General features: G+C 40.0%; 1 protein-coding gene across 2 annotated transcripts in view; it reads left to right on the top strand.

The window, feature by feature from the left end:
• The first annotated feature begins 9,149 nt into the window (after positions 1-9,149).
• The window catches only part of adcy2a (adenylate cyclase 2a), a 71,702-nt gene continuing 69,247 nt past the window's right edge, over positions 9,150-11,604 (top strand). For both annotated transcript variants that reach the window (XM_034874428.1, XM_034874427.1), the window contains exon 1: positions 9,150-9,829. In XM_034874428.1, coding sequence (XP_034730319.1) covers positions 9,248-9,829 — 582 coding nt within the window. In that variant the 5' untranslated portion in view covers positions 9,150-9,247. The remainder of the gene's footprint in view (positions 9,830-11,604) is intronic.

The following is an 11,604-nucleotide window of genomic DNA, read 5'->3' as shown; positions in this document are numbered from 1 at the left end:
TTGCAGTTATGAATAGCCTATGTGACGATAAAATTTGTTTTGGTTAAAGTCAACAAATAATCGTGAGAAAAATCGCAATCAAAATTTTGATCAAAGTAATCGTGATTATCATTTTGGCCATAATCTGCAGCCCTACCTGGCAGTGTCCAGGAGGCGAAGTGGCATCTCTCCAGCTACCAATCCACACTCAGTGCTTTGGACCATATGTGGACTTGAACCAGAGACCCTCCTGTTCCCAACCCAACTCCCTACGGACTGGGCTACTGCCCCTGCGATATGCACATATTGCAATATGAAAGACTAATTTTGATGAGGTAAATAGCTCTATTTGGAAATAGATTCTCAACTACTGTGGGGATTTTGTAGGGGAGTGCAAGTACATAGAAAATAATAAAGGAACTTTTTTTATGTGAACCATTCTTTGAACTTGAATGCTTTACAAACATACATACTACTATTAATCCAGGCTAAAATCAATCATATTAATAATGCATGCATGTTGCTTCCTCTAAATTTCAGGTTGTGGTCAACTAGCGGGGCCGGCTTTGGTTGTTTTGATTAATTGATTGTTTGTTCGCTGAGCCTGCATGTCACACACTAGCAACAAACTGTGTATCAAAGAACACTTAAATCAGTGTAAATGATGTTATATCAGACACAGACTTCTATTGTAGAATAATGTTGTATTTCCAGCTTCAAGGCTCATGAGGTTAGTTAACTATATTAACTTTAGACTGGCTTGTAGCAGCTTTCTGGCAACTCTTTGGTGAAAAATGAACGGGAGACATTGTGATAACATATTAGTCAAGTGATTTATTTTGTCTTTGCAGCAACCATAAAACACTGAAAACTGTATGTTCACTACCCATGGAAAAGCATGTGTTCATCTCTTTGTATTGCGGTAGTGGCTGCTGACGGTACTTTTTTACGCTAGGGGTAGCCTTATTTCCCATTATAAACCCTGTCGGCCTAACATTATGTCACACACGCAAGTTGCCCATATGGCCACCAGTTTTAAAGGGTTGGCTGGTAACAATTATGTAAAAGGAGAACGGTGAAAGTTTAGTTTTGTATCAAGCAGCAATATAGTTGTGCAATATTGCATGCCCTGCGATCACGCATGCGCACATTGCGATGTAGATGATAAAAAAAATATTGTGCAGCCGTAATAGGTACGTTTTTTTTTTTTTTTTATTGCTGCCCACCAGTGCTTAAAACCAGCACTTCCACTATCATCATCTCCAACATCAACTGCACTTGTAAGGAATCAATCTAATGTTTTCAAAGCTATTGGCTGTGTATTGTTGTAACATTTGCCTTCAGTTCTTAGTAATTGGTAATAAAATCTACAAATTAGATGCTCATTCTAATGTAATCAGATGAAGTGTTAATGGCTGCCGTGGGGAAATTGGATCCTTGTAAGAGTAGAGAATAGGATACAGATAAGACCAGAGCAATGCAGCGTAGTAAATATAGCCTATAACATGTCAGTTCTTAATGGAAATATAAGATTTTACACTTGAAATTAAAGTGCAGTATTTTAAATACAATGAAAGGAATATGAGTAGATTTTTTTTTTTTATTCAAAAGAAAAAATGCCATATTGTTATAACAAAAATAAAACACCTTAAGTGCAAAAAAAAAAACTTAAGCAATGTGTGCAGAATTGGCATTGTTAACGGTTCACTTAACACGTATAAGTTTTGATCAGGGGTGTGACGAGACACCATTTAGAGGTGCTGATCCTCATCCCAGCCGCTTCACACTCGGCTGCGAACCGATCCAGTGAGTGCTGAATGTCACAGGCCGATGATGCCATCAGAACCACATCATACTCCCGCAGCACCTCCCACAGTGTCTTCCGTGAGGACCCGGTCATACGCCTTCTCCAGATCTACAAAACACATCTATACCGTTTGGGCATACTCCCCAGGCTCCCTCCAGGATCCTTGCAAGACATCTGATCTGTTGGTCCAAGATCAGGACGGCATTCGCATTGTTCCTTTTTAGAACCATTATTTGTCTGGGCCATATAATATTGCAGTGACCCCTCTCTCTGTGAAAAATGCAGACAGGAGAAAGACGCTTGTGCTTTCTCTCAGGTACCAAAATTAGGCACAGATTGATTTAAATTGAATTTGTAATGGGTAGTACCGACGTACTTCTGCACTTTTGTAGGCCTACTGACATTGCGGGACAACTTGATGAGAAATATCGTAACGTTTCAACCTTGCAAGATCTTGTAGGATGAGATATTGTCACACTCCTAGTTATTTTAATCCTGCAGAACCTTAAGCATCCCTCATCAACTCTTCTTTTCAGCCAAAATAATTAGAAGATAGTGCCTAATTATTAATTTTTTGAATAACGTTTTATAAGTAGTTACCCGTTGCCCTAGACGGAGACCAGTGAAGGTCATTACAAGCATTTTTCCGGTGAGTGCTGAGTGTTACTGCGCGGCCTCACACTGTGCTTGAAGACGTAGATGTGACGTGAGCAACCTGTCTGAAAGTTGCAAGCCTTCTGGTAGCTATGCCAAGAGCAATCTCAATCATTTCCAATCTTGCCGCAACGGAGAGTGTAGGTATATGTAAGGAGATAACTTAGACACACGCTAATTATTGCTAACTGAAAAGCTAGTTCAGTAAAACTGGCAAATAAAACTTAAAGAGGAACTGAACTGAAAGAATAAACGTTGATAACTTGTTGGTTATTATAATAATTATAAATAAATTACACAAAAAATTTGAATTAAGCCTCATGTTGTACTCGGGTCAACTTGACCCGTTTTCCTATATCAGTGTTCTTTTTAACTACCCAAAATAACATGATTGATTGCACACAACGCTCTTTGGCAAGTACAAATCTCTTTCATTGATTTCGGGGCGTCTTACTCAATTTTAAAGCATTTGAAAAACAAATTGAAATGGTTTTGAAACATCCGTTCCTTTGATTTTAGTCAAAATAATTCTTGATTGCTGCTTTTCTAGCTCAAACATAATGTATAATTTCCTATAAATGAGGTTTATTGACCAGAAGTTCCCAGAATAACTGTAAAACTAAAGTAAATAAGTTAGTGTTACGTAGTGTTGAAAAAAGGGACAAAAACGTAAGAAAAAGTTAAAAACATTGATAAAAACCATCAACAAAAGTGTTTATTTTCAATTTTGAAGGGAAGACAAAACAAGGGTTAAACAAATCAATATAGCTTTTTTTTAAAGCAACACACAAATGTTGTTGTCAGTATTAAAACGCTGACAATATCGATGACATCACTGGCTTTGTAGGACCTGCAAAGGTATATAGTAAAGGTTGCACAGAGATGGCAAAAGTACTCACTTTCCGTACTTAAGTAGAAGTACAGATACTTCGGTAAAAGTGGAAGTACTGATTAAACTTCTTTACTCAAGTAAAAGTAACAAAGTACAGGCTTGGAAATTTACTTAAAGTATAAAAGTAAAAGTAGCCTTGCAAATCTTTTATGCAAAGCTACCTGGAGCACCATGACGTTACTAGAGAGACGCTGAGACACTACAGTGGACATAGAGGACATGTCTTTATATGGCAAAGGCTACATTTTAAATGGATGTCTGCCAATAGGCCTAAAACCTAACATATATGATTATTATGACAGAAACTGGGACTCCAGGTTAATAAGATTCTGACTTATTAGCAAGATATGAATTCAGTTGTGATTCTGTGAGAAGTCACAGATCCAGTTTTTATTTTTAAACTTTCCCCCTAACATAAAAATGAATCTACATTTATGTGTGTGCTCAAATATGGCTTCCGGAAATAAAATAAAGGATTAAAATATGAATGATTAAACAGACATTAATGAAGAAGTTCCCCAGCACATTGGCCAGGAGTCCTTCTTGATGCCTTCTGCCTCAAACATCTCTCTCAGATAAGGCTGAGGATGATGGGAATGTCTTGCTGTTTTCTTCATTTCCAATCATGTCGCCCTCCATACTACTATGTGCTAACGTTAGCGCCATCAAGCCGCAATGATTTGCTGTGAATTAAGTGCAACCTAGCTAACAGGTGAAGACCACACCAAAACCACTAGCTAACTTACTTTAAATGTGAAGAACTATAGACCAAAAACAGGCTTAAGTGAACTGACAACATGAGTTATACGACTTACAGTTCTCAAAGACTCTCACACACAATCTCAGCTGGTTATCCTCCGGACAGCTAGTCCCCTTTTCATTTCTCTCTTTTTTCTCCGTGTGGCGCGCGCACCCGCTCGCGGTGTGAGGCGCGTGTCCGCGCTATTTTCGGACATAACAACCTCTTGTACAAAACTAAAGTAACGAGCCAATTTTGTAAAATGTAAGGAGTAGAAAGTACCGATATTTGGGTTAAAGTGTAAGGAGTAGAAGTAAAAAGTTGCCACAAAAATAAATAGTAAAGTAAAGTAAAAATATCAGAAAAATCTACTTGAGTACAGTAACGAAGTATTTGTACTTCGTTACTTCCCATCTCTGAGGTTGCAGCATATTGTATACACACGAAAATTAGTAATTTTAATAGCACGGGTTATGCATTAGAGCCTGTGAGGGACAGGCCTGTAGCATCTGACTACCACCACATGGAGGACAATCCGTTTCAGGCTCCACCTTCAGTACAGGATTGTTTGCATTTTAGAAAATAGACTGCTTATATATCGTGTGCATTTAAAGAAAATAAAAAAACATGGAACATTTAAGAAAATACAGGCAGATAAATAATTAATCCAATGGGATTTCTTGTTAGCTACATGAAGGAGAGCTACCCCAGTTTGACCATAGATGCACGGAGGATTCACGAGTTTTGCCGTTTACTTTAGGCTAGTGCAGAGTTGGCAGATTTTTATTACGGAACTAGCAGCTGTTTCTACAGAGCTGCCAACTTTTCCCCAAACCTTGGAGTGAGATTTGGGCGGGCCAACCCATATTTTGCCACATACAAAGCAATTTCTTTGGCTCTTTCAGCATCATTATCTTTCGGGGTTTAAATTGGGACTTGTTATGTGTGGGGGGATAGGGGGCTCTCTCTAGGGGGGTCTCGGGGTATGCCCCCCCAGGAAAAAAATTGGAAAAGTTAACCATTAAATGGCACTTTCTGGAGAGAGACTAATCCTTTAACCTTTGTGCCTTTTGCCTTTGAGGCTCAGTAATGTTACAGTTACATTTAGAGATGCACAGAGGTTAGAGAAGCACAATAGTGGCCCATATATATATATATATATATATATATATATATATATATATATATATATATATATATATATATATATATATATATAGTATAGCTCAGATGTGTTTCACCAGATTTCTGCTCATGTTTACAACATTCTGCACATTCAATTTATAACTCCTCCCACCTCTGTTGTCTGAGATTTGGAGAGTTGTAATATAGTATATATAGTGTAGGCCTATATAGTCTATATATAGTAATATAGTCTGTGCATGTCATTGCTCTGCTGATATGGTGGATCTCATTCAGACCGTCTGACAGATACAGAGGCCCAACTGGGTCTCTGGTCTCTGACAAAGTTTAGAGGAGCTGTACGCTGCTCATTGGTGGAGATCCATGCACGGATGCAACGCGTCACTGCCCCCCACCCCCGGAGCGAGTCCACTAAAATGAACTGAAGCTGATACGCTACCATCCACGCTGCTCACCTCTATCGTTACAGAGAGAGTGGACACGAAGCGACGGACGGGTCTGTGATACTCAGAGCTCATACCTGAAGCCGTGGAAATGCACCTGGGATGGGACAATTTGAAACTTCCACATACAGGGAGCGCTCTTGAACCCCTCACAGTCTCTATCTAGTCGATCATAAGTGGCTCAACAGGTCAGATATAGATATAGATATAGATCTATGGATAAAATCATCTTTCAGAAATTGACCGACTGGGTTGACACTTCAGCGTGAGAAATCGGGTGTGTGGCGTGTGAGCGTGTGAAGCCAGTCAAATGCGTGTGTCTCATGGCCAATGCGTGAGAGTTGGCAGCCCTGTTCTAATCTGCTCCGAGACGGCAAACATCAGCTAGCTTCAGGGTGAGTAGAGAGGGACATTGGATTCTGTGGTTTAGTTAGCGGCTAGCAAACGCAATATCGATCTGTGATAGTAAGTCTTTGTTTATTTATAAAGTCTATGGTCGGAGTGCTAGCTTGTGAAGTTTGTCATAAGATTGATTCCAACGTATTTAGTTGCCAGCCATTTCCCTAGGTTGAATTGTTTGGTATTTAGCTTGGTGTTGTGTCTCAATTTCAAGTAATGCCCGGTGTGTCAGTCTCAGTTTTGTTGAATGCTAAAATGCCTATATGTTGGGCTTTATTTTTGTAAGTGAATATGTTTGTGTTTTGTGTATTTGACAACAATGTGACATCCAGCCCTTCGCCTAGTAGACTTGATAGTATGCTGGATAACAGGTAACCATAGCTACCTCTCTGTCCTCTGCCTGCCGTGAGTGTTTCAGCGCCCTGTCACTGTGGTAGGTAGCATCGGTGGTGTTTTTTTTCCGGTGGTCTATCGGTCTGCCCTGTACTGGAGCCTGAAGGCCTCAGGTTTCAATCTGTTGGACTTAACCCTCACCGGTGACGCTGTTGTATCAAAAGCACAGCTCTCTAAATAGTCTGTCGCTAAAAATGCTACAGACTCTAAATCCAGGGGCTGTCGGAGCCCTAGCAAATTTTAAGGCAGCTAGCCATAAGTTGAGGACTGGTTTACTTGTCAAAGGTAGCCTGTGGAAATGTGTCGGAACCCCAGCTGACTTAGCCCTATACAATTCATTACTGCAGCCAGGGGCAGTACAATATGACCCCGCCCCTAGACTACTTGGTTTCCGTTTCCCTTAGCCGTGTCCACTAGCCTCAGACTCTTTGTATGCTGTTGTTATGGCTGCGCTGCTAGTGCTAGTTAGCCACGGAGACGCTTACCATGCCAGTGACGTAGTAGATTGTGGAATTCCAACATGGCGGCGCCTGTGTAACAACAACACTTTCAACTTACCATTTTATCTCTTTTAACAAACTCATCCATTTTAATAATTGTACCAATGAGAAGAAATAAAATACATCTGTTATATCACCATTATTCAATTGTAGTTTAGTTCATCTTTAAAGTTTAAATAAAACTCAGCTAATGTAAGTTGAAACATAAATGAACGCAAAATGTGTGGCCAGTCATTACAAAACTCCCTGGGTATGTTCAGATAAGTGCCCCAGATATACCAAGACAGTTTTATGTACCCACTTCTCTAGGCGCAAGATAGATTAATGGCATTACAAATTTTACTATAAATCACATATTCATTGTCCAATCATCACAAATCTCAGAATATGTCCTCATAAGTAACTGAACCACGCCCTGGAAGTTTCATTCAAATTGAACACTTGGAGGCGCTATAAATGACAACAAACTGCATGTGATATAGAGCAAATCAGGCTATAAGTGACTAAATGTTTGCCCAATCATCACAAAACGTCCAGGAAATAACTAGATAATGATGTCACACACAAACTGCAAGTCTCATTGACTTTGACAAAGTGGTGGGTGCTTTAAATGCACAATAACTGGACATGGAATGACGCAAATCAAGGTTTGAGCTTTGAATCGCAGCTTGCGGCTTTAGTGTAAACAATTGTTTTTGTGTTGGTCAGCTGCTTTTCTCAAATTGCGGTGAGCTGGACTGAGTTAAATATCACACCAATCAGTTTCAACAAAGTGCACTGTTTGTCTGATCGTTACAAAGCTTGCAGGATATGTTCTATAACGACGTTGGACCACATGTGTGAAATTACTTTGAAGTCGCTATTGAGGAAAAAGATTTGAACCCACGAATCGCCGCTTGCGGCTATATTTTATGTTTTTGTTTTCTTGAGATCTCGACTTTCATGGAGGAAAAAAACAAAAAAACAAAACATGTAGCTTACTGGGGACAACCACTAAACTTCAGATCTCGACTTTCAATCTTGAGTTCTTGAGTTTAATGTTTGTCCCCAGGACAGTTTTTTTCCATACATGTTACCTCTGGGGCTCCGTAGTAAATAATGTGACTTCACCATATTCATTAGGAAAGGTACAGCCAGGTGGTGTTAGGGTATGTTGCAGTAGAAAACTGTATCAACATGCTCAGCTTCTCAACAGCTTGTAATTGACTGTGCACGGAACAAGCCTTTAAATAATAAAATAAAAATATGTTTTTCCTTTGTTGTTTTTACACACATTACACACAGGCCTGAATTACACACACATGCTCAGTACCTGTAAATATTAAACATACTAAATGGAGAGACATCAGAGTTAGGGGGCTGCCTATGGAAAGGCTCCCCAAGCAGTTGGGGGTTCGGTGCCTTGCTCAAGAGCACCTTGGCAGTGCCCAGGAGGTGAACTTGTACCTCTCCACTACCAGTCCACCACCATACTTTGGTCCGTATGGTGGAGCGGCGACCCTCTGGTTCCCAACCCAACTCCCTACGGACAGAGCTACTCAAATCAGTTAATTCATGTTGTGAGGGGAATAGAGGAATCTGGAAGTCATTATTTATTTATCTTTATAAATGGCAGCACTTTGGCCGGCACCACTTTCATTATGTTTTGGCTGGCCCCTGTGTGTAAAGAGTCTGCGCTTGTGCCATTGCATGTGTGTGCATACAGTATTTGAGCGTATGTTGTTTGTGCATGCAGGTTTATCCACTATTATTTCTTATTTTTTAGCCCTGCTCAATGAACTCCTTTTTTAATGACAAATAAAGCTAAGTCTTCAGGTGGAAACCACTCTGTTAAGACAGCAAAATCAAATAGTTTGATTTGACTTGATTTGTTTTTTATTTTTTTAAAGGAACTCTAGTGGTCAATAATTCTGACTTTATGGAGAGATAGCAGGAGGGGGGAAAGGGATGACTGTCATGGTGTGGGTTATCTGAGTTCTGATAATCAGAGCATTAACATCACCTGCATTATTGCATTGAAATTGAGCTGAATTGGTATGTTACCCAGTTTTTTTGTAAAAAGAAATCATGACATTGCATTAATACTACATACTGCATACTCCATAAATGTCAGTGGCGTAATCTGTCCTATTTTTCTTTCTCTCTCTCTCTCTCTCTCATTGACTTCACCCTGCTGCTGCACCTTCTTTTTGTTAGTCCCCTCCCCCTTGGCCCTCTCTCCCTCCCCTTTCCCTTCACTTCCCTCCCACTTTTCTCTCTCACTCTAAAGAACTCACACTCTGTGCTCCCCTTCATTTCATGCTCCAACATGTTGGCAGGAGGAGTAAAAGGAGGATGCTGCGCTCTACGCTCGGTGCGTTCTTGCCACCTCTCCGGCCAGCGCACACTGCCTCTGACTCCGACTCAGCCTCAGCTTTCAGTTGTCTCCGCCTGAGGGACTTAAGACAGGAGGTGGAGGAGGAACCAAAGGACACGCTGGAGATCAGGAGCTCTCACACCAGAGTCCCCAATAAGAACAACAGCAGGAGAGCAGAACAGAGCAACTGCTCCTCATCTGTGGTGGAAACTAATAATACCTCAGCAGTGACCACCTCTTTGGTGTCTTCTAGTTTCCCTCCCTCTTCTTTCTCCTTCTCCGCTCCAAGATCCATGTGGCAAGAGGCAATAAGGAGGAAGCCGTATCTCCTGGACCGGTCAGAGGAGTCTGGTGAAGGGGATAAAGGAGGGGGAAGAGGTCAGGAGAGGAGGAACAGGTCCCCGGATTGGCTGTATGAGTCCTACTACTGTATGAGCCAGCAGCATCCTTTGATTGTGTTTCTGCTGCTCATAGTGATGGGAGCCTGCCTGGCTCTGCTGACTGTGTTCTTTGCTTCAGGACTGGTAAGCTTTTCTTTTAAAACATGAAGAAACAACATGCACACAGAAGCATTATGCAACTTATAAAAGTACAAATTAACAAATAACTGAGACCATAAAAACTGTTGGATGGCACTATGTGCAGGAAATTCCAATCCGTGGTAATCTCTGTAAACATTCTGGACAGGCACATCTGGGCACATGTGTGTACACATGTAAACTCTCATATTTTCTTTAGTCATGCATAGAAATGGGGTCACGCAATCATGTACACACACACACACACACACACACACACACACACACACACACACACACACACACACACACACACACACACACACACACACACACACACACACACACACACACACACATACACAATGTCAACTTGTCAAACATAATACATGAGCTCCTCTCATAGACTAATACATACATACGCACAGACTTGCACAGACATACAAGCGTGCTTGTGCAACATCTATATGCATGCACACTCTCACAGCATGTGATACTCGTTGCAGCACTAATTTGAGGAGAAGGGTTAGATTAAAGTGAGGGGGCAATAATGGGCTTGGTTATTGTTTCCCTCTTGTCACTATTTTAACAGGGTTGAACTATCCACTCCCATGAAAGCTAGGCACTCTGTAAAATAAAATCATTCTGAACTTAAATGATATGCATCAGAAAAGGAAATAATGTTTAGAACATACCGACACAACACAATATAATGATTGATTTGAGAAGATATACCAACATAACCTTATTATAGCTTAAAACATTTTTGCATTAGAGTGCTTCTCCCATTCCCTGCCTCTGCTGCGTGTGCTTTTAAGAAGGGATTAGTCTAAAAAGCACTAAAAGAGACAGAGAGAGAGCACTGACAGACACACATTCCATCCAGAAAATCACCAGAAAACCCCCCGAATGTAAACAGAATTAAAGATTTTAAATGGTGAAGTTGTTTTCATGCACTGTAACATACAATCAACACATGGAAAGGTTAGTAACATCAGTGGTCGGCGAGCCAGCCGATGCATTTACTACATTCAATCTTGCAACTTTTCTGATAGCTAAGTGCGTTTTAATAATCTCCTACACACTGCTTTGTCATCATAGTGATTTAATTATGTAGATCGGTAAATCTATGTGGTAATTCATCTTTCATCAGTATTTTGACTCAATATCTTAGCCAGTGATGCAAAAAGAGGGTATGCGCTATATGTGGCGCAGCACGATGGGGGTGCAATGGTTTAAGATGAAGAAGAAGAAAAAAAAATAAAAATAATAAAATATATATTTATATATATAAAAAATAAAGCAGTTTTTGCTATCCTCTGCATCCTGCCTACATATACAAGCAGACATGACGTAAAAAAATGTATTTTTAAGAGAAAAAAAGATTTTGAATCATTTTCACCTTTTTTTCATATTCAATCTATTTCATGTACACTACAGGCCAAAAGTTTGGTTACACCTTCTCATTCAATGTGTTTCCTTTATTTTCATGACTATTTACATTGTAGATTATCACTGAAGCATCAAAAAGCGTCATAAATTAAAGGCATCAAAACTATGAATGGACACATGTGGAATTATGTACTTAAAAAAAAAAAAGTGTGAAATAACTCCTAAATAGGTCTTATATTTTACATTTCTCAAAGTAGCCACCCTTTGCTTTTTTTGAAGTGCTGCAAACCCTTGGTGTTCTCTCAATGAGCTTCATACAGTGGTGTGAAAAAGTGTTTGCCCCCTTCCTCATTTCCTGTTCCTTTGCATGTTTGTCACACTTAAGTGTT

The sequence above is a fragment of the Etheostoma cragini genome, chromosome 6 (genome assembly GCF_013103735.1).
Source record: "Etheostoma cragini isolate CJK2018 chromosome 6, CSU_Ecrag_1.0, whole genome shotgun sequence".
Lineage (NCBI taxonomy): Eukaryota > Metazoa > Chordata > Actinopteri > Perciformes > Percidae > Etheostoma > Etheostoma cragini.
This window is presented reverse-complemented; position numbering and strand designations above follow the sequence as displayed.